The sequence below is a fragment of the Blennius ocellaris genome, assembly GCF_963422515.1.
Source record: "Blennius ocellaris genome assembly, chromosome: 7".
Classification (NCBI taxonomy): domain Eukaryota; kingdom Metazoa; phylum Chordata; class Actinopteri; order Blenniiformes; family Blenniidae; genus Blennius; species Blennius ocellaris.
Genome location: NC_137656.1, coordinates 23,719,742 through 23,745,029, shown reverse-complemented (window position 1 = coordinate 23,745,029; position 25,288 = coordinate 23,719,742). Strand labels below are relative to the sequence as shown.

Genomic DNA, 25,288 nt, shown 5'->3' with positions numbered 1-25,288 from the left:
TGTCGTCACCACGACAACCCCCAAACTTCCGTCGTCACCATGACCAGGATCAGAAAGATAATTACAGTATGTGGAGAAGACCGAGGCTCAACTCCCCTTTAACACATCCCAATTTTTTTTTGTCCTCATGAGTCTTGTGCCATTATGTTCCGACCACATGAGGTCAGTACTGGATGAGTGCGAGTCCAGCTGCTTCAGCGTCACCGGGGCTTAGAACCGTCACACTGATGAACACCTGGATCAAAACTACGGGTGTCGTTGTTTTACAACCCATTTTCAGGACATTCATTCCATACTGATATATTCAAACTTCAGATTTTATCGCTTTTATTTATAGTGCCACTAAAACTTGGCTCCCCGTTTGTTTAAACAGGATAACCTCTACAATTTAGACATTTTTCAATAAAATACTTTAAGGTTTTTTCTCTCCTTTAAAATAAAAAAAAATGCATTTTATGACATATATATGCAAATAACAATAGTTAATATTTTCCCATCACTTCATTTGTATTACATAATAAAGCACCTTTAACAGTACGGTTGTAAGAAACGCACTTTATAAATATATTTGTTTGACTTTTTCAGGCCATTTATCAATAAACCTCTGCATCAAAAATACATTTAATTAAAATAAAAAATGTTCAAACAAAAAACAAAACTCTTACTGCCTTCAAACTTTGCTTTTTCAGTTTCAGTCCATTAATCAGAACTTAAACACGGACTTCAGGCATTTTCCCTGTGGCCCATAGTGAATACTGGGAATGTGATTTAATACTATGATGGTTTACCTGTCGTCGGTGCGCAGCCCCGTCTCCCAGGTCCCATACTGGCTGTCGGTGTCACGGACTGGTGTCCCAGAGTCTTTTCCCTCCTCTTCCTCGCCACCTGGTGTCTGTGGCACCTGGAACAAAGACGAAGAGAGAGAAGAAGAAGGACATCAGCTTAATTAATAGGAAGAAAACTAGATGTGAGCTATAAAATACAAAATCCATCAAGAAGTTAAACAGTAAACATGTCTTTACAATGGATACCTTTAATGTTATGATTTTAATTCATAAATCTTCCATTTTTTCTTTCTTTTTTTTGCTTTAGTAAAAAAACTAAATACCCACTCATCTATTTTTGTTGGGTGTTTGTCATGGTTCACCCTCTAGTGCATTATCTAAGCACTCGAAATGGAAATGGGAGATGCTTTGTTAAATAGAATGGGAAAATGCAAAAACATTTTCCCTAAATTTCAGTATTTGCCTTCAGAATATCATTTATCAGGATGTGCTCTTGCTCAATAGTAAGAGAAGTGACTTGGATCTGTCCCATCGTTTATACACACTTCATCCAGGTCAGGGTCCCGGCAGACAATCACACACATTCACACTGGGGTCAACAATTTACTTGTGTGTCCAGAGTAAGACAACTTAAAATCAATTCTCCATCTTTCAGAGCCTTCAGAGGTCACTACCGCCAATAATGGGGTGAATTATTGGCCTTATTCCCTCATTCGTGACATGTTGTCCACAGCTTCCCATTAGAAGCACAGTTTAAAAACAATGACATAACTGCTGACACGTGGAGAAGACGGGCACAATTAGCCTCGTTCAACATCTCTACAGCTTTGTGAACAAGTCGCCAGCTCTGCTCACATCTTCTTCTTGCCAAGCGAAGTTCAACAGCAACCTGCTCTCTAAACGCGACGTTCTAATGATCATAAATGGCCTCAGCTGGTTAATCGATGTCACCGGCGCTGCAGCAGAACCTGCGACGGTGCCGATTGGAGCCGCAGGACGTCACGCCCGAGCAAGCGGCGGCGAGATGGGACGATTAAAAAAGGTGGAAGGACGAATTAATGGGAGACGGGACCGGAGCGGGGACAAAGATGGGAGATGGGTGGTTGGACGATTGAGTGTGTGTTTGCTGCCCACTGGACCGTGGCTCTTTTAATGAGGCCGGTAACAGAGGACATACTGTCTCCAAACCGCACGCCTGCACATGAACTGATAAACCTGGCCTATATAGAAGACAGAAAGACCCAACCCAAAACAAAAGAAAATCTTCCTGTCGTCAGACGTTGCCTGAGGGGTGGACAGAGAAACGTGATACACCTGGCGCTCTAATTGCCCAGGTTCCTCCACTTGCCGGCCGGAGCGTTCATCCTGAATGCTGCATGAAGGCTCTCCCTGTTTGTTTGCTCTCTTTGTGTACGAGTCAGCAGAGGGAGAGTCGCACGGCAGAGCCAGTGCAAGGCCGACAATAACACCAGACTCAAGAGTACAGTTGTGAGAAGTTTTGATTAAGAGCGCATTAAAACAAAACATAAAAAAAAAAAAAAAAAAGTGCAGCAGCACAGGACGTCATTCATCAGTGGCGCCTTTCCTGGCAGGACCAGAGAAAGCAGAGCAGTGAGAATGGCATTCAGCGACTCTCCGCTTCTGGAAAAGAGCACTTGAACTTGAACTTATCCTCTTCTCAAGGATTTACAGCGCTCATACTTCTCAAGTTGAGGCGACGGGGTCACGCCACTTAGCCTCGTATATACAGACGACTGAGCTCCGAGCGAGGCAGTGATGACTGCACTCACTGTTTAAAGGCGGAAGTTTTACACTTGTATCATGGAAGAATAACAGAAGCTTTGAAATGTCACATGGTGTCGAGTAGGGTTATTATACTGCATGGACCAAGCAGTGGATCGATCACATTCTTTTAAATTCTAATTTATAGTTCTGTGTGAGCTTTGAGACATGGACTTTAAGGCTGCAAAAAAAACAAAACAAAAAAGGATTGTTGCACTGGTCAGACTGGTCAGATATATCCATTTTCATACCACAGATTCAGTGATTATTTGCTGCTGCACAAGCTCAAACAATAATACAATTCTCTGTTGCTTCTGGCGGGAAAGTGAGATTTCAGAGGGAACTGTCGCTGGTGTTTCAAGACAAGGTCATACAGGCTACAAAATACTTTCCCCTACCTTGTGCAGAATAGATACATAATTAAAAGCAATTTCCATATGTGTCGGTCCATTAATGGACTGACGTAATACACAAGACTAATAAGAATGTAATAAGAACCAAGACGTGGAATTTGCTGCTTTCTCGTCACCAAAAGCACCAAATGTCCCCGTCGTTTTCCCTTATTCTGCTGTGTTACTGTGATAATTGTGAAGACTTTTAACGGAATAAAAACACATATTGCGACATTTAATGCCACACGTATACAGTCACTTTATACATTTACAAGAGAGTGCAAGAAGTTCAGCTTGTATATAGATGTTGATATTATGTAATCCGCCTCTCTCCTGCATGTTAGCGTATACTGTAATCATTGCTGGCAGACGCTTCAAGTTGGACCTCATAAAATTGTGGCGATAAAAATTCCTGGCCGTGTGTGTGTGGAGTGTGTGTGTTATTCCACTGAAACACGCCCTCGGCTCCACGGCGCAGAGGAAGATCTTTGCTTCAACATGTCGGAGTGGCCCCGCTACCGAACAGACAAACATACTGAGCACTTTAAAGCCTCATTTATACTGTGGCGGAGTGAAATGTGGGATTTTACCCGCTGTCACATTAAACCCAGAGCTGCAGTGCTGTTATGTACTTTTCTGTAATACTTTGCTGACAGACTGACAAGAAGATATACACCCCCCCCCCCCCCCCCCCCCCAAAAAAAAAAAAATGTGCAGAACAAAAAAAATTTAATGTAAGCAATGTAATGTAAGCAAATCCCTTCCTGAGTTTCCTCTCACAGGTGTGACTGCAGCCGCCACAGCAAAGCAGGGAAACACAGTGGCTGAAGGAAGCGTGGCAGCAGCGAAGATTTAGAGCTGTCAAGGAGAAGGTTTTTCCTTTAATAACATGACCAATAGCCGTGTCCCCCCCCCACCAGAGAGGAAGGGCGCGTCAGGGGGGAAACGGCATAACAAAGAGCGGATGAATGGAAGGATGAAGGAGGAGAAAGCGCCGATCACTAAACTGCGCCTGACTGACAATCTGTGGAGGAAGGCGCTGGAGGAAAGCCTTGGAAACTTCTGCTAGATAACGCCGGTTGTCCTCGGCGGTGCGAGGGAACGCGAGGGAAGGCCCCAACGCAACGCTTCTCACGGCAGAGCAAACAAAGTGAGCAGTGACTGCGGGTAAAACGAGAACATTGCACGTGATGTTTTCATCGTAAAAACCGCAGTTGAGAAACGCGCTCATCTCTGGATCGCTATCAGAAGAACAGGTTTATGGAGGTGCCGGGTTCAAGCGTGACCGTAATAACCAGAAACCTCCTCAAACCAACAAAGGTCTGAGTTTAAGAAGTAAGAATCGGATGTATCCCAACAGGAATCGACTGAGTCCGACGCTTGGATACCGTACGTTTGTTGACGACCGTCAAAATTCCCTGAGTCATAGAACGGTATTCCCAGTGTGTCGCCACTTAAATCCTCTACTCGTCTCATCTCCTTCCTTCAGCTCGGCTGGAGTGGGAAACTGTGCACTCACGCCCACCGCGCTAATCAATATCCACATCCTTTAGATATCCACAACAACTGCTCCCACAAGCACTGATCTCACGTCAACAGAGGTGGTCTTCCAGCCACATGTCAGACGGCTAGATTAAGACGAGCCCTGCCAGGTGGGCCCAACAGGGCCGCGTTACTACTTCACTACATAAATGCTGCAATTAGGCGCCGGCCCAGTGCAGTACAAAGCATCTGCTGAGAAAAGAGGGCAAAGAATGTGAAAACCTGACTTGGCTTAGGGATTTCTGCTCAGAATGCGTTGAACCTGACTTAAAGGATTACTTTCATTCCGAGGTTTGTTTTTCTGGGTTTTTTGACGGCTGTTGTTGAAAGTTAACGTGTCAACAGTGAGCGCCGTCGTGCCTCTAACACGGTGGGAGCGCTGCCGCAGGCCGCTAATCTTATCGATTGTCTCAGGATATTAAAGCTGAAGCTCTAATGGGACTCGTAAGGCTGAATGTTTGTCCGTTTATCATCTTGTGTTGCTTTAGAAAAGCCACTTTGTATCCAGCTGCATCTTGCTGCATCTTGTTGTGGTGTAAAATGAAAATAGAAATTACATTAAATCGTATATCTGACAGCAAACCTAATTTACCTCAGGACACAGTTTTCAATTTCTCCAAGCATGACAAAAACAATTATGGCTTTTACAGCAAGCTTAACTAATAAATAAACAAACAGGTGGCATCCATTGCTCATGATGCTCAAGAGTTTTAACTTCATATTCACACATCTGTCATGGAATCAAATACATGAGACAACTTGGACAGCCCACAGACTTACACCCAACATTGTGCAAAGTCATTTGATCACATCATATCAAATGTCAAAGTCCATCTTTTACACAAGTATGGCGACAGTAGAAATGATGGATAACGTATTCAACCACTATCATAGAAATACAGAGGAAGATATAAAAACGAAAAGACGAAAGAGCTGCTATAAGAATGGGAGATTCCCGGAGTGTCTGGTACTGCTGTGGCTCAGTTGTCTATCCGACAATAAAAAGGTTGGTAGTTCAATCACCCATATCAACCCATTCATATGTCTAATGCACTGAATGCCAGATTCATCCCAGTGAAGGTCAAGAACCATATTTGTCAGGAACTGTTGGATGAATGTGTGTATGGATCCTTTATAGGGGAATCCCATTTACCATTTCAAATATAAATAAAATACATTTTGCCGTCTGCTCCAGGAATAAAGCGAGAAGTGGAAGAATGGCTGAATTACTTTTTATCAAATGGATCCTCCAAAAATAGAAAATATCTTTTAAATAGTTAAGTTTGTATGAAAATGCAATTCCCTGGTTCACACAGGAAAAATAATATTAACATAGGATTTTTCTTGGTAGATTTTATCCTGTAAAATATAATCTGCTAAATCACATGTCAAACAAATGGTACTGGCATTTGGATAGTTTTGTCTTTATACTCTATGCTACTTTTTGCAGCCCAATCAGGATTAAAACCAAGGATCAATAATAGAGATAATCCAACATCTTAGTGGCCATATATATATATATATATATATTTTTTTTTTTTTTTTTGTAGCAAGCCAAGTTCAAACTGGAAAAATTCCTTCAGTATTAACTGTAGACACCATTTCTCCTCCATCATACATGCCTCATTATTCTCAAAGTATGCTTTGATGAGTCGAGCACGGCTAAGAGAAGAGCAACAGCAGCTTTACATAGATAATAACCAAGACTCCCAGTTTTCCCTGCCACTGCTTCCTCTCCATCCACTTAGTGTCAATCAGGTGGAGTCATTACTGCCCTCTTACTGTCGTTCAGGCACTTAGTAGTGGGGAGGCCGCCGCTCTCAGAGACCACGGCACCAGCTCCTGAGGGCTCAAACTACAAGACGGCCACACGGCTGTCGCCAAAACACCTTATCATTCGGGGCTGTGACTCATGAGGTGAGCTCAGAGTTAAACAAACAGGCGTTAGCTTGAAGACACGCCACCGAAAAGATTTTCAAATCTGTTCTTCAAACAAAACGAACGAGAGACGAGATTGTGAGGCGAGTAAGAGTTTAAGCATACGAACACAATGGCGAACAGTAATCTCACCTTTCCTGCTTCTGTCAATCATGTATATTGTATTATTAAATGGAAAGACAGAAGAAAGAGCTGACGAGCCGGTGTGACTTCCAAACAGTGACGATGTTAACCTCCTGCGAAGAACTTAATATAAGTTTGCAATGTGACGAAAGCGCAGAAACAGAGATGAGAAATGGCAGGAGAATGTGTAACGCGGCAGATGGACGAGTTCTTGACATGCTTGGCCGGCGACCAAATAGTTTCTGCAGGAGCAGCTGTGAACACAGTGACTTGGACGTCGCTGCACAATAGCTTGAATTCCACTTGGGCTTTATTGAACTTCCTCACATGCAAAAATTGTATGACCGTGAGCATTACTGCTGCCAAAACAGATCCGCTTCTGAATAAATTCTATACAAATTGGAATGGTACAGGAGCGCCTCGGCGCCGTACTTACAGCGATGGGGGTGTTGGGGGCCGTGCGCCTACGTAAGGACATGCGCTGCTGGCTGCGCAACGAGAACCTGCGAATGGACTCCCGGCTGCGGGACGCCAGCGAGCGCAGGGAGTTGGTCCTCTTGAAGTCCCCGGTGCCGCCGTCGCCCCTGCCCGCGGACAAGAAGCTCAGCGCGCCATGGAAGGAGCGCCGGACGTTGCCCACCCACCCCGACATCTGGGACTGGGCCACTGACAGCTTGTCTCCCAGATACTCCATCACCACCCGCCGCTGGCACGACTCGCTGCGTCTGGATGGAGCCTGTGAGCCGAGCCGAGACTGGTGTTGTGACGGCAGCAGGGAGTCATTAGAGTCCAGTGTGCGCCCGGGGAGGATGCGGTCCGGGGAAAGTGTCCGAGGCGCTCACTGGCGTATTCTGCAGGGTTCAATACTGCAGCGGCGAGAACGACGACGCAGCTCAGCTGGTTTGATGCCGGTGAGGATCTGCTGCTCGCAGCACTGCAGCACAGACGACTCCGGGCTGATCGGTCAGCCGGTCACTCGGTCTCCCTTCTGGATGGTCTTTCTGCAGTGCAGTCCCACTGGAGCCGATAGGACTCTGGTTTCAACTCATCACTGTCCAGGCTCCGGGCTGTCGGCATAAAGTAAATTGTGGAGCTTTCTGACGTCTATTTTGATGCCCACCAGATACGCCTGGCACACCGGCCGACTGGACATGTAAAGGTTATGTCAGGCCAGTGCCTATTATAACGTGTGCACCACTCTCGTCGGAGAGATTTAAATTCTGCTTTGCCGTCTCACAAGTTTGTCAGACACGCTCCTCTGCAGTGAAGTACTAATCAAGTTATTGGAATAAATGATTAACAGCACTGATGAATCTAGATACTCAGTAAAACGTCCCCTTGAGTAAATCCATTACACGCCGTTATTACTAAGCACTGCTGCGATACAACCGCCGATCCTCCAGGTACGAGCCGGCCTGTCCCGGTCGGAAACTAAAGGACAGCAGAGCAACGACTCACGGCTGACGTAGATCCATTTCTCCCAAAACAAGGCTCAGATTGAAAGTTGACAAGTCATGTTCAAGCACTTGGGGCTCATATTCCCAAAGCAGGCAGTGCTGTGATATCTTTTGGTTAAAAAAAAGAAGAAGAAGAAGAAAAATCGTGCAGGACAGCTGGTGGCAAAAAGAAAGCTGCTTTAGTCGTCGTTTTCCAGGAGGAAAACTAGAGGGCAAGCCAGCACAGTGGCAATAACCGGAAACAGGAGAGGGTGGTGCGATAGAGAAGTCAGGTCCAACGGAGAAGAGAAAAATTCCCTCTCCTTGCCTTCTTCCTGCAGGTACAGGCAGGTAGGGGAAAATGCGTCAGCGCTGCTGCTGTCCGTAGTCAGCGCTCCAGGACTCACCGTCAAGGAGAAACTGGGTGGAGAGAGGGAGTGTGGAGCGTACTCAGAGAGAGAGAGAGAGAGAGAGAATGGGAGGTCCCTGATTCAGACCGGGTAGAGAGAGAGAGAGAAAGAGAGGGGAGGGTGATATATGTTCTGCGGTGCTCTGTCGCTCTGGCCTCATTCAGTTGCAGGAAAAATGGTAAAGTGACACGGCCAGAATAGAAAAACAATGGACGCAAATGTAAAAAAGAAAAAAAAAAAGAAATATTGCACTGTAAAAAATAGAAAGAGAAAGCTGGGGAGAAAGTGAGGATGATTGGAGTGTGATCTGGTCAGACAGAAATAAGCCTGAGTGCATGATCATGTTTAGGAGAAAACTATAAATAGGTGGATTAGACATGCATGAGGCAGAAGTGTGAGAAGACAGGTGTGGCTCTGCCGGGGCAGTCTGTCTCACCAACCAGTCTGTCGGGACAATGAATCACAAACCAGGCAGGTAAATGTTTGTTTAAATCTCACTCTGCCCGAGACTCATGCAAACAGTGGCGACTCAAACACTTCCTGACACATGCTGCCGGCTCAAAAAAACAGGTTTCCAGCAGGAAAACAAAAAACAAAAAAACAAAAAAGGTATCACAGGTGACTGGAGACACACCTTAAAGTGAACCGGAGCCAAACTGGGACAAAGGGGCTCATGCAGGAGCAATCTCTGTCCCAACATGCCCCCTGCAGGTAATCCCATTAACTCCTGACGTCTCAGTTTCCAGCAGTATTCAAAACTGACCACACGGTTTTGTCCTCGGTCTCAGAGTGGACGTCTCTAAAAAGGCCTTTTTAGAACGGGGATGTGGAGCCTGCAGCTCTGGGGCTTCCTTATGACCACCACATCTAATGTACTGTATTCATATGACAATGACAACAAAGAATCATAGAAATAATTGTCTTTTCTCCACAAATCATTGCAAAAATCAGTCCGTCTTGCAGTTTGAGGGGACAACCTCATTGTAAAGTAAATTATCCAGCACATCCGACAGTAGTATGTGGTTTTTCCAGCTCCTCTCGCTGCAGCAGATCGTCTCAGACATTAAACACATAAAATGAAAGATGATTTAAAAATTTTTTTTGTCATGTTTCATTGATAAGACAAGGTAATACAAGCATAAGAGCTGACTGAACAGTGATATATTTTTGTACATACATTTACAACCTTTTCAGTCTTCTATTGTGTTGTGACATGTTCTTCTACTCAATATTATGTGAGGTTTTTTGAACAAACCCTGGTTTCCCCCACAGTTCAAAATGCACTGGGGGTCCCTCAGCTCCCCAGTACACACTGGTAAAAGAGATTATTAATCTTCATCTGCTTCTCCTGACTAAATAAACATAATCTGAGCTTTCTAGAATAGGAAGTTTTACAATCAAGGTTCATCAACTTTTCAGTTCCTTTACCAGGCTTGGTGTCATTACTATTACTGCAGTCCCCTGTATACGTGGATGTTTTACTTGTAGAATACACAAATACTTTATCATTACATTTGATGATTTTGTCAACTTTGTCATGCATAAAGGTTCTGTGAAGATGTCTTTCATTTAGTTTCATTCAGCTTATTTTCAACTGTCACTCCTTGTATATAAGAGTTTATAGGATAAAACTCTATTTTTATTCAACCTGCACAGTTGCTGCAGTAGTTCAGTTTAACATTTCACTGCTGATGTACACATACAATCATAAATGTGACAGAAATATCACCTAATGATAGATATAAAAGAATTATTTTGACATCACAGCATAGTACGTATTTATTTATATCATAGTGACATTATGTGTCACAACAATTACCCGATTCAAACGTGACACCAATCCACCGTTGTGAGGAATCCTACTGTGACAGTATTAGGATTCTGTACTCCGACTTAATAGAAATTAAATATATTATATGCAGGACACAAAATATTCAACCTCTGCTATTAAAAATGAGGGTATAAAATGACCAAGCAGCCAATATAGCAGCTCGTTGGGTTTTTATATTATTAAAACAAAGTGGTTATTTCTGGGAAGTGGGACAAAATGACATGTTTTCCCCAATGATTACATTATAATGCTGACATTATGAATACAGTATACAAATAACATGACAACTGGCACATCTGCTCAGCGCTCACTTTCACATGATAATAAAGGCAATCAGGCTATCAGTGCAACGCTTTTTTGAAAATTAATTTTGTACAAGAAAAAGCAAGACGTTTTCTTTCCAGAGACATTTGTGCTCAAACTTTGTGTTATAAGAAGCTTATGATGCTTTCTGTGTGGAAACGGTCCCCTGATCTCAATAGAACAGAATGAGAAAGACACTCTAGAGCTATAAATGCCCGGAAGAAAGACGTCACTGCTGCCTCCTTTCCGTAATATTTCTCCTCCTAATACGAAGCATCATCTCCTGGGAAGTGAGTCAGCTCCTCATCACCTCCCTCCTCTGACCTCATCAATCTGTGCGCCTGAGCCACAAACCCAACCAGCAGCGAGCCGAGCAAACGGGGTCCAGGCAAAAGTGCAGAGAGTCCACCGTTGTAGGATAATTACACACTGTACATACGGCGTTATATAAGAAGAAACGTGCATCCGACAGGCAAAGACACATAATGAGGGTTGCGCTGTCACTCACCCAGAGGCAGAAGGAGGAAAGACAACATGACCACATGTACCACACAGCTCTCATCCCGGTGCCCATCTCCGCTCTGCTTCGTAGAGCCCACTGAGACCATCACACTCAGCAGTGATGACATCACCACACGCCTATTAGTTCAAACCTGCCCCAGTGACAACCCTTCCTCCGGCTGATATCATTCAAAATATAGCTCATATTGTCTCAAGCACATTTGAGCTTTAAATATTTGCAATTTATGAAACTGCCGCAGCTAAATTCCTAGCCATATATATAAAAAAATCACATGATTTCCAAAATAAAATCAAGATAATAACTTTTCCATTTATTGGGGATTTTTTTTTTTTATATTACTTTGCAATTAAAAACATAAAATCTGAAATAAAACTCCATATAAAAGTAATATACTCATACTCAAGATATTGCAGCAAAGAATATCCTTGATTTTGAGGACAGTTTTCATAGAACTGTGATGTACATTTTGTTTTTACATGTTTTCCTCCCATTCAAACACAAGACCTTTAGATCAACCATGAGAAAACCTTAAAGGACAATTCCATATAAAGTTAAAATAATATATCACACAAGCTGCAGCAAATGTTTTTCCATCTTCCTTAGTTGGAGTTCCTTATCTTCAAAACTCTAAAAGCCATGATATTGTACGTCTCAGAGGAAGAACATCGTGGGTTCAAGTCTGCAGCTTTCTGTGTGGACTTTACTTCCTGCATGTGGGCTTTTCTCACCGCCTTCCTGTCACATTCCAAAATTAATCCCGACTGGGTCACCTATTAAAAAAAATACATATATGATCTGCATACTTCTCATAACCATAGGTGGTTGATCATTTGTGATTTCCATAAAATATCCTCAGAAAACAGAAGTGTAATTCTAATCAATAAGTGTAGTAGAGATTTGCATTATAGTATTCAATCACAAACAGGTTTGACCGACGTGTCGCACATTTTGTACAGTGTACAGCCAAAAACTCAATACGTTATACACTTTTATCACTATCATGATTCTTAGAAAACGGAACACAACTTCTCACTCTTTGCCTTTTTTTTGCCTTCAGAAAAGTAGATTTCTCCTGTAATAAAACCCCCTGTTCATAATTTGTTCCAGCTTTTAAAACGGTGCAGGTTCAGCAGGTTTCTCTCAATGACAACAAGGAAGCAGTCAGACACCAGGAAGAGTGACACCCGCACACTAAAGTGTAGCCACTAGATGGCGGTAGCGACCTGGGGCTCCTGGTCCCCTGATCCGGGCTCTGCCTCACAGAAACACTGGCCTTGTGGATTCACCATGCAGACCTTCAACCTGAGCCTGCAATTACAGTCCAAGACACAAAGAGCAAAATACAACCCAGCCCTAACAAAGCTGATAACCAAGCATGAGTCACAGGAGAGGCGCGAGCACAAAAAGCACAGAGCTGCAAATATATACCACAAAGAATCAGTAAAATCATTTTTTGCATTATATGTGAAAGGTTTTCAAACAGCAGAAAGTCACAAATAGCGTGCACACGATTCTCATTGGTCATAGGTTTCCCTGAACCTTGCCGACAGGACTGTGATAAGCTGTGAGAACTTGTACTTATTAACCATTTGTCAACTCCGATCCTGAATTACAGGCTTGGGAAGGTGCCCCGGCCACCACTTCCCTCCATTGTAGCGTCGGGTGGGTGGAGGTGGGTCGAGGAGCATCGTGCCTTCGGCATTAGTCACCGGCACTTTACTGAGCCCGGCAGCGTGTAACTTCAGTCAACAAACTGCATTCCACTGCAGACCGTCCTCAGAGCGTGACACACAAACACACACTCGCTCTCAGACTGGCGCGGAGCTTCGTGAAAAACAGTGGAAATGGAAACAGTGATTTGTGACAAAGGGCCTGTAGCCAGTCTTTTAACTTACGCAGCGACCTGAGCACCGGTATTAAATCTTACTGACCTACAGCCACACACACACACACACACACACAGCCTGACTCACCCAGCTGTGACGGTCTTGCTCTCGGTGGGCGCTGCGACTCCTCACCCTGGAGAGGTTTCCCTCTGCAGAGCTGGCAGCAGGAGCCGATCGCCGTGACACACTACGAGAACGCATCCTGTTCAACTCCTTAAAAAAAAAAAAAAAAAAAAAAAAACGAGACAGAAAAACAAGAACAAACCTTATTTAATCTATATGTACCAAGCTGGTTTTAAAAGAGGGGTATATTGAACAAGTGCAATATTTTGAACAGATTCATCGCAACAACACGTTGAAATTTTCTGACTTTTGAACATGCCGATTTATTTCTCTTCAGTCCAATCTGGCTGCAGGGCTTCAGCCCAAATCCGAAACGGTTGGACCACTGTGCAAAGAATGTATAAATAAGGAATACAATTCTGTTCATAATAGATGCTGGACGACATATCAGGAGTTTAAAGTGGTGCATGTCACCACTTAATGAACGATATAAAGACCACACAGTGGTGGAGGTATAGCTCGTAAAACACCCCCTGTCCAAGTATAGGCTTGGGGTTCCTCTCTGTGTCGGGCTTGGGTGCACATACACAGGTTTTCTTCCTGTTACAGTACAAAAACATGCGAGTTCAGATTAATTTAGTGGATATACTGGTGCTTTAACAATGGCCACATTTATTGGACTTTTTTGTCCAACTGTGTCCGTCTAAACTTGAAGCTGCACCACAGCAGCCGTTACAGTCCGACTGTGGTGGCCTGAAGGATGTGAGAAAGCTCCCGCAGCAGAACACAGACCAGTAGACCGTGGATCCAAAGCGGGATTCATTGCTGCTTCGACATTTAGTCAGATGCCTTGAGAGATGAACAGCTAGCCACACGCAAAAATAGCCACATATATGCAATGTTCAGTAAAAACCCTTATGGAGAAGGGTCTTAAACTGTGTCGTAGAGCAATGCTGCATTAATGCAAACAGAATTGACCCGGGGCTCGACGTACGTGTGTGATTGTGTATCACGTACCTATAGTTACACCGACCGAAATGAACCCAATTAAATGCGGACCTGAGTAAAAGTGCACCCTAGAAACACTTCAATCTGATCATACTTGCACAATCCGTTGGAAATTTTGATCAGTTATGAAGGTAATGAAACTGAACCGACCCGATAGTAAAAGTGGATACACTCCTTTTTTTTTTTTTTAACTCATTTCAATAAAAAGCCTGAACAAAATCATTAAGTGGCTAAATTCAATTAATTCCCCTAACATAAGCCTCGATGTTGACAACCTCCAAGCAGTTCATGAGAATATTTCAATATTTATTGTGTAGGGAGACGACTGACCATGAGGGAAACTTCCGGTTTGGAATACAAGGACATATTTTCACATGTGCATAGAAACCCCACGCTTTACTGCAAACCGTTTTAAAAGTATGATAACTATAATAAAGGTGGTCGTATCAGTACATGCTGTATGACTTTAGTTGGAAAAGCTTGCTTGACTGAAAGGTTTCATTTGATAAAAGCCGTCCACCATGAGCTGGCACTACTTGGTGCTGGAGTGTTCGCTGCTCGGCAGCTTGTTGGCCGGCTTCTTGCACATGAGGCAGCGTTATCTGGCCTTGGCAGAGCTCGACCAAAGCTCATTTGTTTGGCTCAAACCATGTGGAGCAGGGAGACGTTGAGTGAGAAGCACTGCCATGACCTGGAGCTGATTGTTTGAAGACATTTAGAACAGCCACTTAAGTGTGGGCTAAAGATCACAGCAGTGATGTCGTTTGGTCTGTTGAAAACCTTTTCTTTTTTAAACAGACGTTCAGAATAGAGAACACTTTCAAGAGTGTGGGAAAACGTTGTACAAGTGGCCATTGCTTTCACTTCAACGTTTGTGTTCACGAGAATGTTCATGTATAAAGAAAAGCCCTTTCAGATTTAAGCTGGACTCACTCACCTGGGATCCCTGTGACCTCATCTGGTGGTGGACAGCTCCCCTGCCCTCCGGGGGCTGCAGCTCTTGGGGCAACCAGATCAGGTCCGTGGCAGAGCTACTGGAGAGTCCACTTGGAGTGTTGGCGGTTCTGGCGTCTGTCCCAGAAAGTGGGGCCAAGTTCAGTGGTTGATCCAGCACAGTGGGCCAGTTCCTCTGGGGATTCCTTGACGGCTCGTCCTGCCTGACGCCCTGCTTGTTGGCCTGTTTCCTCTGGTCGACCACGGGGGTGTCCACGGACATCTCCACGGGCCGCAGCTCCCATGGGTCCTGGGGCGACGTCGTCCATACGGGGCTCGAGAAAATTCCAGAGGTCTGCGGTGGCACCTTCCAGCTCGCATCTCTCTCAGGCGTATGCTGTAACCTGGCTCCGAAGTCCAACTCCAGTCCCTGAAGCCCGGACACAGGAAATGTGTCCTTAGCAGGAGAGTGTGGAGCTTGAGAGGTGAAGGAGTCGATGTCGAGGATGGCAGGTTTGTAAGGCTCCTTCCAGCGAGTCGCCGGGTCACTGCGTTGGGCGGTCGCCTTCACCGGCGGCTCGTTTCTGAGCACAGAGTCCAGATCGAGAACTTTAGGCCTCATCGCTGACGACTCCGGTCTCAGTCTGTCCTCCTGTTCTTTCCTCTGCCTCTCCTTCAGTCGCTGCCTCTCTGCTTCCTGTTGTTTGGCGATCTGTCTCATTTTCTCAGCGCTCTCCTTCTCCATCTTCTCCATCTTCTCCCTCAACCTTCGCTTTTCAAACTCCAAAAGCTGCTGTCTCTCTACCTCTTTGAGTCTCTCCAACTCTTCTACCCTCCTCTTCTCTTTCTCCTGCTCTCGCTGTCTCAGCCTCTGGTTTTCCATCTCCTGCCTCTGCATGTCCAGTTGTCTCTGCCTCTCTCTTTCCAAATCTCTTTGCCTCTGTTGCTCCAGCACTCTCTGCTTTTCCCTCTCCATCTCTTTGAGTCGTTCCCGCTCCTTGTCAAGTTCTCTTATTCTCAACATTTCCTGTTCTAGCGCCATTTGTTTAATTTTCTCGGCCTCCTCTCGCTCTCTTTTCTCCCTCAGCCTCTGTTTCTCAAGCTCCATGAGTTGCTGCCTCTCTTTTTCTCTCTGTTTCTGTTTTTGCAACTCCACAAGTTGTTGTCTCTCCTGCTCCTGCCTCTGCTTCTCCCTCTCAATCTCTTTCTGATGCTCCCTCTCCATCTCCTTTTGTCGTTCCCTCTCTTTATGAAGCTCTCTTATTCTTAAAATTTCCTGTTCCAACGCCATCTGTTTCAGTTTCTCCGCCTGTTCTCTCTCCTTTTTCTCCCTCATTCTTTGTTTCTCAAGCTCAATGACCTGCTGACGCTCCTTTTCCTTCTCCTTCTGTTTCTGAAATTCTAAGAGCTGTTGCTCCTTGAGTCTCTCCATTTCCTCCATTTTCTGCTTCTCCTTCTGGATCTCAAGTAGCCGACTCTCCTTGTCCAGCTCCCTCTGCCTCTCTTCCTCCCTTTGTTTTTGCCTCTCCCTCTCGCGCTGTCTCTCCCTTTCCTGCATCCTCTCCGCTTCGCGTCGTTTCTCCCTCTCGAGCTGCCGCTGCCTCTCTCTTTCAAGTTCTTTTAATTTCTCCTTCTCTACATCTTGTAGTCTCTGCTTTTCGAGTTCAATTTGTTTTTGCATTTCCAGGGCACGTTGCTTCTCCTCTAATTCCCATTTCTGCTTTTCATACACTTTCTGCCTTTGCCTTTCGGCTTCTCTTTGCATCTCCAGCTCTTTCATTTGGGCAAATTCTCGATGTGCCTGTTTCTCCATTTCCGTCTGTCGCTGCTTTTCCTTTTCAAGCTCTTTCAGTTTAGCCATGTGTCTTTCAGTCTCCTTTTGTAGTTCTCTTTTCTTTTGGACATTCAACATTTCCCCTTTCCTCTGGTCATCTAACACTGATCGAAGATCCACCTCCCTTTGTCTCCCCTTCTCCAACTCCCTAAACCGTAACATTTCTTGTTCTAATGCTACCTGTCTCATTTTCTCCGCTGCTTCTCTCTCCTTTTTCTCTTTCAGTCTTTGCTTCTCAAGCTCTATAAGATCTCTGGGTGACAAATGGCTCTTCGTCATCAACTCCTCCACTTTTTCTTGAGATTGATGGCTTTTCCCGTATGCCTCCTCTAAAGACGGATTCCTCCTCATTGGCAGATTCTTCCCTTGCAAGCCCCCGAGACCAGACCTTGCTGAATGATCAAGGTCTCCGATGCTTGTTCCCGCTTCCCCGAGAAAAAATGGCTCCTGTACTTGTCCGGTCAAAGCAAAGTAAGTCGCCCTGGGTTTGGACTGCTCTTCAGTCGGCAGCATTTTTAACCGTTTTGGGGCTGCAGCTGCATCGTCCTGCTCAAATAGCCTCACTGGCCCTTCCCTTTGCGATTCCTCTGGCATCCCTTTCTCCAGACCCGCATTTTGGTCCTGGTCTGAAATGTCCCACTTGGGTAAAGCTCCCACTCGTAGATATCGCGGCAGTGATTCCGCGGTCATTGATGAAGCAGATTGTCCTTGTGCAGGATGAGTCCCCTCTGCCACCGACCTGCTGCCGTCCGAGCGTTTGGAGCGCAGCGTCATAGCCTTATCCTCCCACTGAGCCGACGGGATGATCTCGCTCACCGCCCTGTTCTTCTCGATTGCCTGGACAGTGTCGAAGGCGTGTGGCACCTGCCGAGGACTTGACGGGGAGACGGGTTCTTTGTAAGTGGCAATGAACAGACTCCCGTCGTCCTCCAAATCTCTTCTTTTAGACGACGGGCTGCTGTGAGAATCCACGTCGTCCATCATGAACACGATGTGCCTCTCCACCACATTTTCGAACAGGGATGCCCGCACCGTCTGTACTGCGGCCCCGGGTCCGTCGGGAGTGGAGGCCTTTTTGAGCTGCTCTTGTGAATCTTTTGAATCCAGAAATGTCTTCTGGTCAGTCGGAGTGCCGACCGCCTCCTCAGCCTGAGAAAACAAAAGACATACATTTGGGATATGACGAGAATAAAAAATACTTTATCAAGCTCAGAGGGAAATTCCTTAAAAATTTACTTTTACAACTGTGTCTTGGTAATGATGTTTTCTCTCCATCTTTAAGGAGGAATTACCTTTGAGAAACAGCTCTGAACTGCAGGCCATTGAAATATCATTGCAAATATGCCAAAAAAAGAAACTTGTGTACAAAGCTGTAAGCTGGTATCATTATTGCTCATATAGGAATGCTTTAAAAATGACTTACGAAAGATACGAAACATGAAAGTCAATGTTCAATAATTGCAGTTTTTACTCCTGAACCACTCATGCTCGGTGCTTGACATTTTTAGGCATCTTAAACTTTTGAAATGTGAAGTATTTACGTGAATGATCCAATAGTTCTAACGCTGTCATCCATGAGCAGCATTTTACAGGCACAGAATGTTTGTACACTGTAATTAGGTTTACCGACTGTTGGATGTACCAATAGTGAAGACTTCATATGAAGCACATCAACGATATCACTCTTGTACTCAGGCGGCCTCGCGACAGTGGGTGTGGTACAGAGGTGGTAATCAAAGCCTCCATGTATTGACCTTTTTCCCAGTGATCTCTGTGTTTCATAACCGACACCCTCCAGGGATTATTAATGTTCTGGCTGTCTTGGGTTTCACAGCTTTGTTTGTCTATGGCAGCAGTCCTTTCTGCTGCAACGTCCCATTTTCTCCGGGGACTTTTTCTCTGAACGCAGGCAGACTTTGGGCCACAGGTAATGAAAGCAACCTTTTCAAGCGTGTTCATTTTTTTTTTTTTTGTCTACACATTTTTTTGTGAGTAACGAGACGAGGATAAACCCAACTGAGCTGATACTCGGAACTTTCACGAGCATTTGCATTAGGTTTATGTTGACGTTACATCATATGTACATTCTAGTTTGTCTTTTTGATTTCTGCCAAGCACTCGAAAGTTTATGTTGGCATGAGTTACAAATAAATACATTTGAAGCCAGCTCTCTTCACAAGGAAAGCCTGTGAAAGCATTCCAAGCCCTGGGCTGCAGCATAGTTTCACGTCGTTACCCTCATTTGCCTGTAAAACTTATGCTGAGCTCACGGGAAAGCAGCTCGCACAAAGCTCTGCCGTGCTCTTACCCTCCTCTGAGGATCTTTGATGATCTCGTGGCGATCTGCAGCCTCGCTGAGGGAAACCAGGTCTGGTGACCTCTCGGATGAAAACCTGATGAACAGACGCCGCGCGAGACAAAAAGCCAGGCATGACAGCAGAACTCATCGACAGAGACAAAACGACAGAAACAAACCGAAGGGACATTAAGAGGGAATCTTACCTTTTTGTTAGGTCAAGGGGCAACGGGCGGGGTTTCAGGGTAGGCTTCAGAACGGGGCTCTGAGTTGGTGTCGTGTCCTCCGTCAGCTGCTTGATGAGCTTTTTAACACCCAACGTACACTCTGCTTCTGGAGCCGGCTGCACCGGCGAGGGAACATCTGGGCCCTGACCGCTTGGTTCAGGAGTGGACGACGAATCCAGGAGAAGACTGATGCGTGACTTGATGCTAACCCCACGCTTATTATCATCATCATCATCGTCGTCATCTGTCTCCTTCCCGGTCGTTTCCTCTGCCTTGTTGATGCTTTGGTCTGTGAGCAGAGGGTTACCTGCAGCATTGCTCCTTTGTGGCGTGAGGTTATCTTGCGCTCTCTTCAGCCGCGGCGACTTCTCCTCTGTAGCGTTCTCCTGAGTCTCCGCCTTCACACTTTTACGGTGCAACGAAAGGCCGACAGATTCAAACTTGGACGTGAGATCGGCCGAAAGGGGTCGTCTCCCTGCCCAGCGAGGAGCGGGAGCTGCCGCTTCAGTCTTGGAGGGACTGTCCGGGAAAATGGCCGACACCGGCCTGGCCCTGGAACCTCTGGAGTGGGCTCGCAGCTGCACAAGCGCTTCAGGTTGAGCCTTTTTCTCTACCTCGAGCCCAACGTCAAGAAGGAACCCCAAAGACTTAGCCCTGGCAATGGAGGTCCCTCCTTTACTCTGTGCACCCTGGCCCTTCTCTTCTTCCCTCTGAGTGGTTCCAGACCATTCCGCAGCTTGCAGATTTCTCAGGTTTTTGGCATAGCTAGACGCAGCAGGTTTCTGAATCTCTGCCAGGACCGGAGGACTGGGCTTGTTGGTGACCCCGTGGTCAAAAGGAGGGGCTGGCTTAAACGGCTGCGCTACTGGCCTGGTTGTTTGTCCGGTGTTGAACTTATTGGATGTTTTAAAGGATGTAGGAGCAGGACGATTAGGATTGGATGAAACCGGTGTGGATTGTCCAGAAGCGAATGGCTGCAGTGGTCTGGGATCGCTTGGCGGCTCCGGCTTGTGTCCAGGGAGGCGGGTGGACTCTGGACGGGGTTTGGATTGGGGCTTCGGGGCAAGTATGGGTTTAATAGTTGTATTTCTCTCCACAGCAAATGGCTTGGCAGAAAGCCGTGGCTTCGGGGCTGTGACAGGCTTGTTGGGTTCAGATGCGAGGATCCGGGCCTGATTAATCGCTGGAATGTCAATGAGGTTCGTACTGCTGGAGTCAGTCAGGTTTAGGTGAAGTCGTCCTCCTGCCACGGCCCTCCCCACCTCCCCGGGCTGAACCTCCACCTGAGCGGCCATCCTGTTCACCAGCACCTATTTTCAAATACAAAGAGAGATTCCTCATAAAAACATACGTTGTTGTTTTAACCAACAATGTATTTGATAATTGAAGTGTGATGACAAGGCAAAATACATATATTTAAAAAAAAAAAAAAAAAAAACAATTATAAAAAGATGAACTCATAATTGGAAGCACACAAGGATCACTTGATGAATCACTGCTTTTATTAATCCCATTCAGATTTTTACACTTGACATCTTTTTTTTTTTTTATTATTTATAGAGCGCTTTTCAGCAGCCGCAGCTGAAACAAAGTGCTGTACATTGTAAATAAATAAAAATATAAGTCGCGAAATAAAAACATTTAAAACAATAAAAACAATAAGATGTTAAAACAATAAACAAAACATAAGAGGTTAAAACAACAAGAAACGAAGGCACTAAAACCAGACCAGAGTCTCACGCCGTGGTAAAAGCCAAAGAATAAAAATGTGTTTTAAGACGAGCTTTAAAAACGGACAGTGAGGAGGCTTGTCTAACAGGGAGGGGGAGGGCATTCCAGAGGTGAGGATCTTAACATAAGATAATATTGGTTGATAATTGATTGCAAACAGCTTTTTGAAGTTTGAATGTTTGCAGTGTGTAAAAAAAAAACCCAAACCATACATATTCTTGTAGCTGAACCAACATTTCACATTATTACCGTCTTTTTCTTTTATGTCATTTGTTCTGTCTGCCCCATATTGAGGAACCCTCATCATTGTCACTCAGTGAGGGAAAAGAAGCGGAGCGCACTGTGAGATCATGCAAACCAAGAACTGGTAGAACTACACTTGAGGCAGAAGCCACTTGTTATTAATAACACCTCTGCTTGTTATGCAATGACATAAGAAAAAGTCTGAGGTGGAGCAGGACTGCTGTTCAAGCGCCAGGTGTGCAAATGATCTACAGTTTTACAACTCCTCAAGTAAATGTTCACTGAAAAGATATGTTGAGATAATCTACTGCTTCATTTGTTGTTTCACTTTGTCAGCATCAGTCTCATTACTGACTTGACTCCCATTTCATTGAGGGAGAGTAATCCCATTTACCTGGCAAATGACTTTGTAAAAGCTACATGATGAGATCGATCTGCTGTGTGCTAGTGAACACGACGGCATTCTTTCGAGCTGTAGAGTGAGACAAGGAGGAGGCCAGACAACTACACCATGTCATCGATTTCTTTGTCGTGCGGGAAGTAAGCCAGCGTAAGACAGTGAATGGGGGGATTCCACGAGAAACTCTGCCAGCCCCACCCCCTGGTGAACGCTCCTATGTATATTTTTAAACGTCTCATCGCTCCACAGGGTGGACACTGACAATTATGAGTCAGCTGGGGCTCAACCTGCTTGATCATTAAAAAGCGCAGTAATGACAACAATTGCTCTTGTCTGCCGTTTCTGTTGTGGTGAAGGGACAAAGCAGCCCCGCCACTCCTGTGTTTCACTCTTTAAGGCACTCCCTTCACTCAGATGGCAATGCTTTCCACATGTTGCTGTACCCAAGTTACTTAAGCAGACAAACATTCTTGACGCGGAACCGAACGGCGGCGGCGCGTCTCACCTGACCAGATGTCAACCGTCCGCGGCGGAGCTTGGGCTTCTGTCGTTACCAAGCCGCGATGTCATATCACACGGGAGGACGGAGGCGAGAGCACCTGGGAGGAACACACGGCGCGTCAACAACGCAACAAAAGCTCTTGCACTTGTCACTCTGCAGAGAAATCTCAGCAGAGCGCCGACGGGGCCGTCCGGGCGCGTGTCACGCCTTCCGCGCGGCGGCAGAGCGGATGATCGTGTTGAGACAGACACAGACTTTGGTAAACGCGGTCACACCCACCACCCGCTGAGCCGGTGGTCAAAAGTTCAGGCATGAAATGCGACAGAAAGCGAGAGGAAAAGCCATTAACCCCGTCACATTTCCCTGCTCGTGCATTTGCATGGCGCCCTCGATCAATACCGGCCTGCTGTCGTCCACACGACTCGCCCTGCAGTATCTATGGAAATTCAAGCTGGGTGAATAAACACTACAAGCACTGTGGGATACAAGTACATCAATCCAAACCCCACAACGTCTGAGTCAATGGTTTCAATTCACAGTGAAGATTTTGGGGGGGGGAAGAAGAAAAAAAGGAAAATAGTGAAGTGTGTGTTTGTGCTTTGCCCAAGAGAGACTGAAAAGTCTAAAAACCTGAACTGCAGACGTTGACAGGAAACACTTTTGCCAAGATGGAATGCTAAACATTCGCGGTGACGGCGGGTCGAGCAGCACAGCGGGGGATTAGGAAAGTGTCTGCCTTATATAGCCTCGGACACACAAGCCAGCATCTTGCGCATAACTCATTGCCACGACCCCAAACAACAGCGAGAGAGTCAGCGATGCGTCTCTCCTGGGAGACGCACAGCGTTGCCCGCCAATACGTCTGGCACACGTTTTTTTTTAAAAGGAAATGAAGGAGACATACTTTTTTTTTTATTCCCACCAGGAAGTGCATGCAGGAAGTGTTGGGGCAAGGGTGAGCCGGCACCACGTTTGTTATGTTTTGTAACAAACTGTTACGGGCAGAACAATATTGAGTCAGTAACCTGGTCCAGCCAGTTTTATTATACAATAGACAACTTCATGTTATCGGAGCTTCCATCAGCCAAAAGAAGAAGTGTAAAACCTTCTCAAATGACGTCACCAAATTTTTAATTGCTATTCACGTGACGGGAAAACCTCAAAAACACACAACTGGCATGAAGAAAAAGAGTATTTGCAGAGTGCAACCAGTCAATGAACACACTATGATTAGAAAGGGTAGGTTTGAGCTCATATTAGAATTATCTTGCCATCAAAATGCCCAAAATAAATATAATTACAAAGAAATATCAATCTATTGTAATGGCATAATGTCTTACTATTGCTTGCCGTCACCCAATCCACCTCAGAGTGCTGATGTCTACGATTATATAATGTATAATGTAATCAATCAGCAACCATGAAGAGATGTAGTTAAACAGTAGCACATCTACAATCACAAGCTGAGAAACCTGCTGGCATCCAATAGATCCTGTGTGGAGACTGATCTTTGATACTTATCGCGTTCTTGTCAGTCTATAGTCTAGGATACCACTAAAACTATGTTGTAAGTTGATATAATAACAGCTAAAGGGTTACAGTTCACAAACATACCGAGACAACACATTACAGCTGTCATCTAGTAAGCCTATATAGGGTTTAGCTGCTCGTCTGTGATATTAATCGGTATTAGCAAGGCCACAATCCGGCAGATTTGGGGTACAGAGTTTAGGTTATCAAGTCATTTAAAATAGGTAAATATGCTTTGTAAGCGAATAACATCTAAAAGTGCAAACTTTAAGTGTTTCCCCCCCCCCAATAATACGATATGCAGACTTACATGAAGGTTATATTGATCCGTGTGAACAAGACTTATCTCGCAAGTTTTTTCTTTTATGGGATTCTCAGTGTGAATTAAACACAAGTGTCACACAATTATTACCAATGAATCCCAAGTTAATTTCCAATTCACAGATCTGCAACAAGTGTGATGTCTGTGCTTCCTGCCTCTGCTCAGCTCCAGCAGCACAGGAGGAGGTGGAAGGGTCGTCCTGCATTTGTAATTTAACGCAGTAAAACCGTGTTGACGGAGCCGAACACACGGTTTGGACGAGTCGCAGACGGTGAAACACGAGCGGAGGACCGGGGGGGAGGGAGGGGGGGTGGCATCAACAGCTCGCTGGCTAGCAACCGCAAGCTAACAACTCCAAGAGGCTCAACTCACAAAATGGAAACACGAAGTGAACCTGCGGCTCTTTTCTTTTCCAACTGGAGACAACTTACCCAACTGGAAAGTCACTTTTTTGTGTGTTTGTCTTCCTCCTTGTCCTTCGTGCCGAAAGTCACCGCAGACACAGTGTGTGTCCAACCGACCAAAGCGGCTCTTTAACCGGCCGTGACTGGGGGTTTATTTGGAGGCTAGCGGAGGAGCTAAGTTAGCTGGTTAACTCGTCTCAGGTTGCAGTGTTGTTGACAAGCTCGACCAGACAAGCGCTCAAACCAGCAGCCTCACCGGAAGTGTCCGCAACAGCCAGCGGCGGCGCTTTTCAAAGTTAAAGCACAGAGTGGCAGACGCCGGAAGTGGCAAGATTCAAGATTAAAAAAAGACCAGCGTTCGAGTGTACTTATTGGGTAGCTATTCTCACAATATGTAAACCAATAAGTCGAACTTTTAAAATTTGATTCACAATAAAAAGCCCCAAAAAGCTGAATCTTGTTTACACTTGTTAAATATTTTATCTATCCATAATTAAAGGCAACAGTTTGGTATAATTGAGATCATGTGTAATACATCGAAATTATCTGTCACTCTTTCACTGAAATAATGGTATAAAGTAACATTTGTCTTCCATTGTTGAATGGCATGTTTGTCTTTGCGTTTAGGATGGGCTGAAACAGGACAGGATATGATAAAATAGTAAATACATTATTAATCCCAGAGGGAAATTCTTTTACGGCAATTATGTACAATGCTTAACAATGACTTAGACTTATGCCACTGACTAAAGCAAAGCCAGCAAAGAGGAGCTGTGAAATGTTGTTGAAGCTGTGCCTGCTGTTGACAGGACATCCCGGAGGAGATGAGAGAGATTATCCAGGA

General features: G+C 45.1%; 1 protein-coding gene across 1 annotated transcript in view; it reads right to left on the bottom strand.

Moving 5' to 3' along the window:
- The window catches only part of LOC308132269 (uncharacterized protein), a 29,736-nt gene extending 5,108 nt beyond the window's left edge, over positions 1–24,628 (bottom strand). Inside the window, exons 1-7 of the mRNA XM_080499294.1 lie at positions 24,472–24,628; positions 22,192–22,285; positions 19,292–20,622; positions 19,098–19,182; positions 14,960–17,938; positions 13,039–13,164; positions 789–901 (exon numbers count right to left, since the gene is read on the bottom strand). Of these exons, the coding sequence (XP_080355420.1) occupies positions 789–901; positions 13,039–13,164; positions 14,960–17,938; positions 19,098–19,182; positions 19,292–20,607 (4,619 nt within the window). The 5' untranslated portion in view covers positions 20,608–20,622; positions 22,192–22,285; positions 24,472–24,628. The remainder of the gene's footprint in view (positions 1–788; positions 902–13,038; positions 13,165–14,959; positions 17,939–19,097; positions 19,183–19,291; positions 20,623–22,191; positions 22,286–24,471) is intronic.
- Positions 24,629–25,288: the final 660 nt, after the last annotated feature.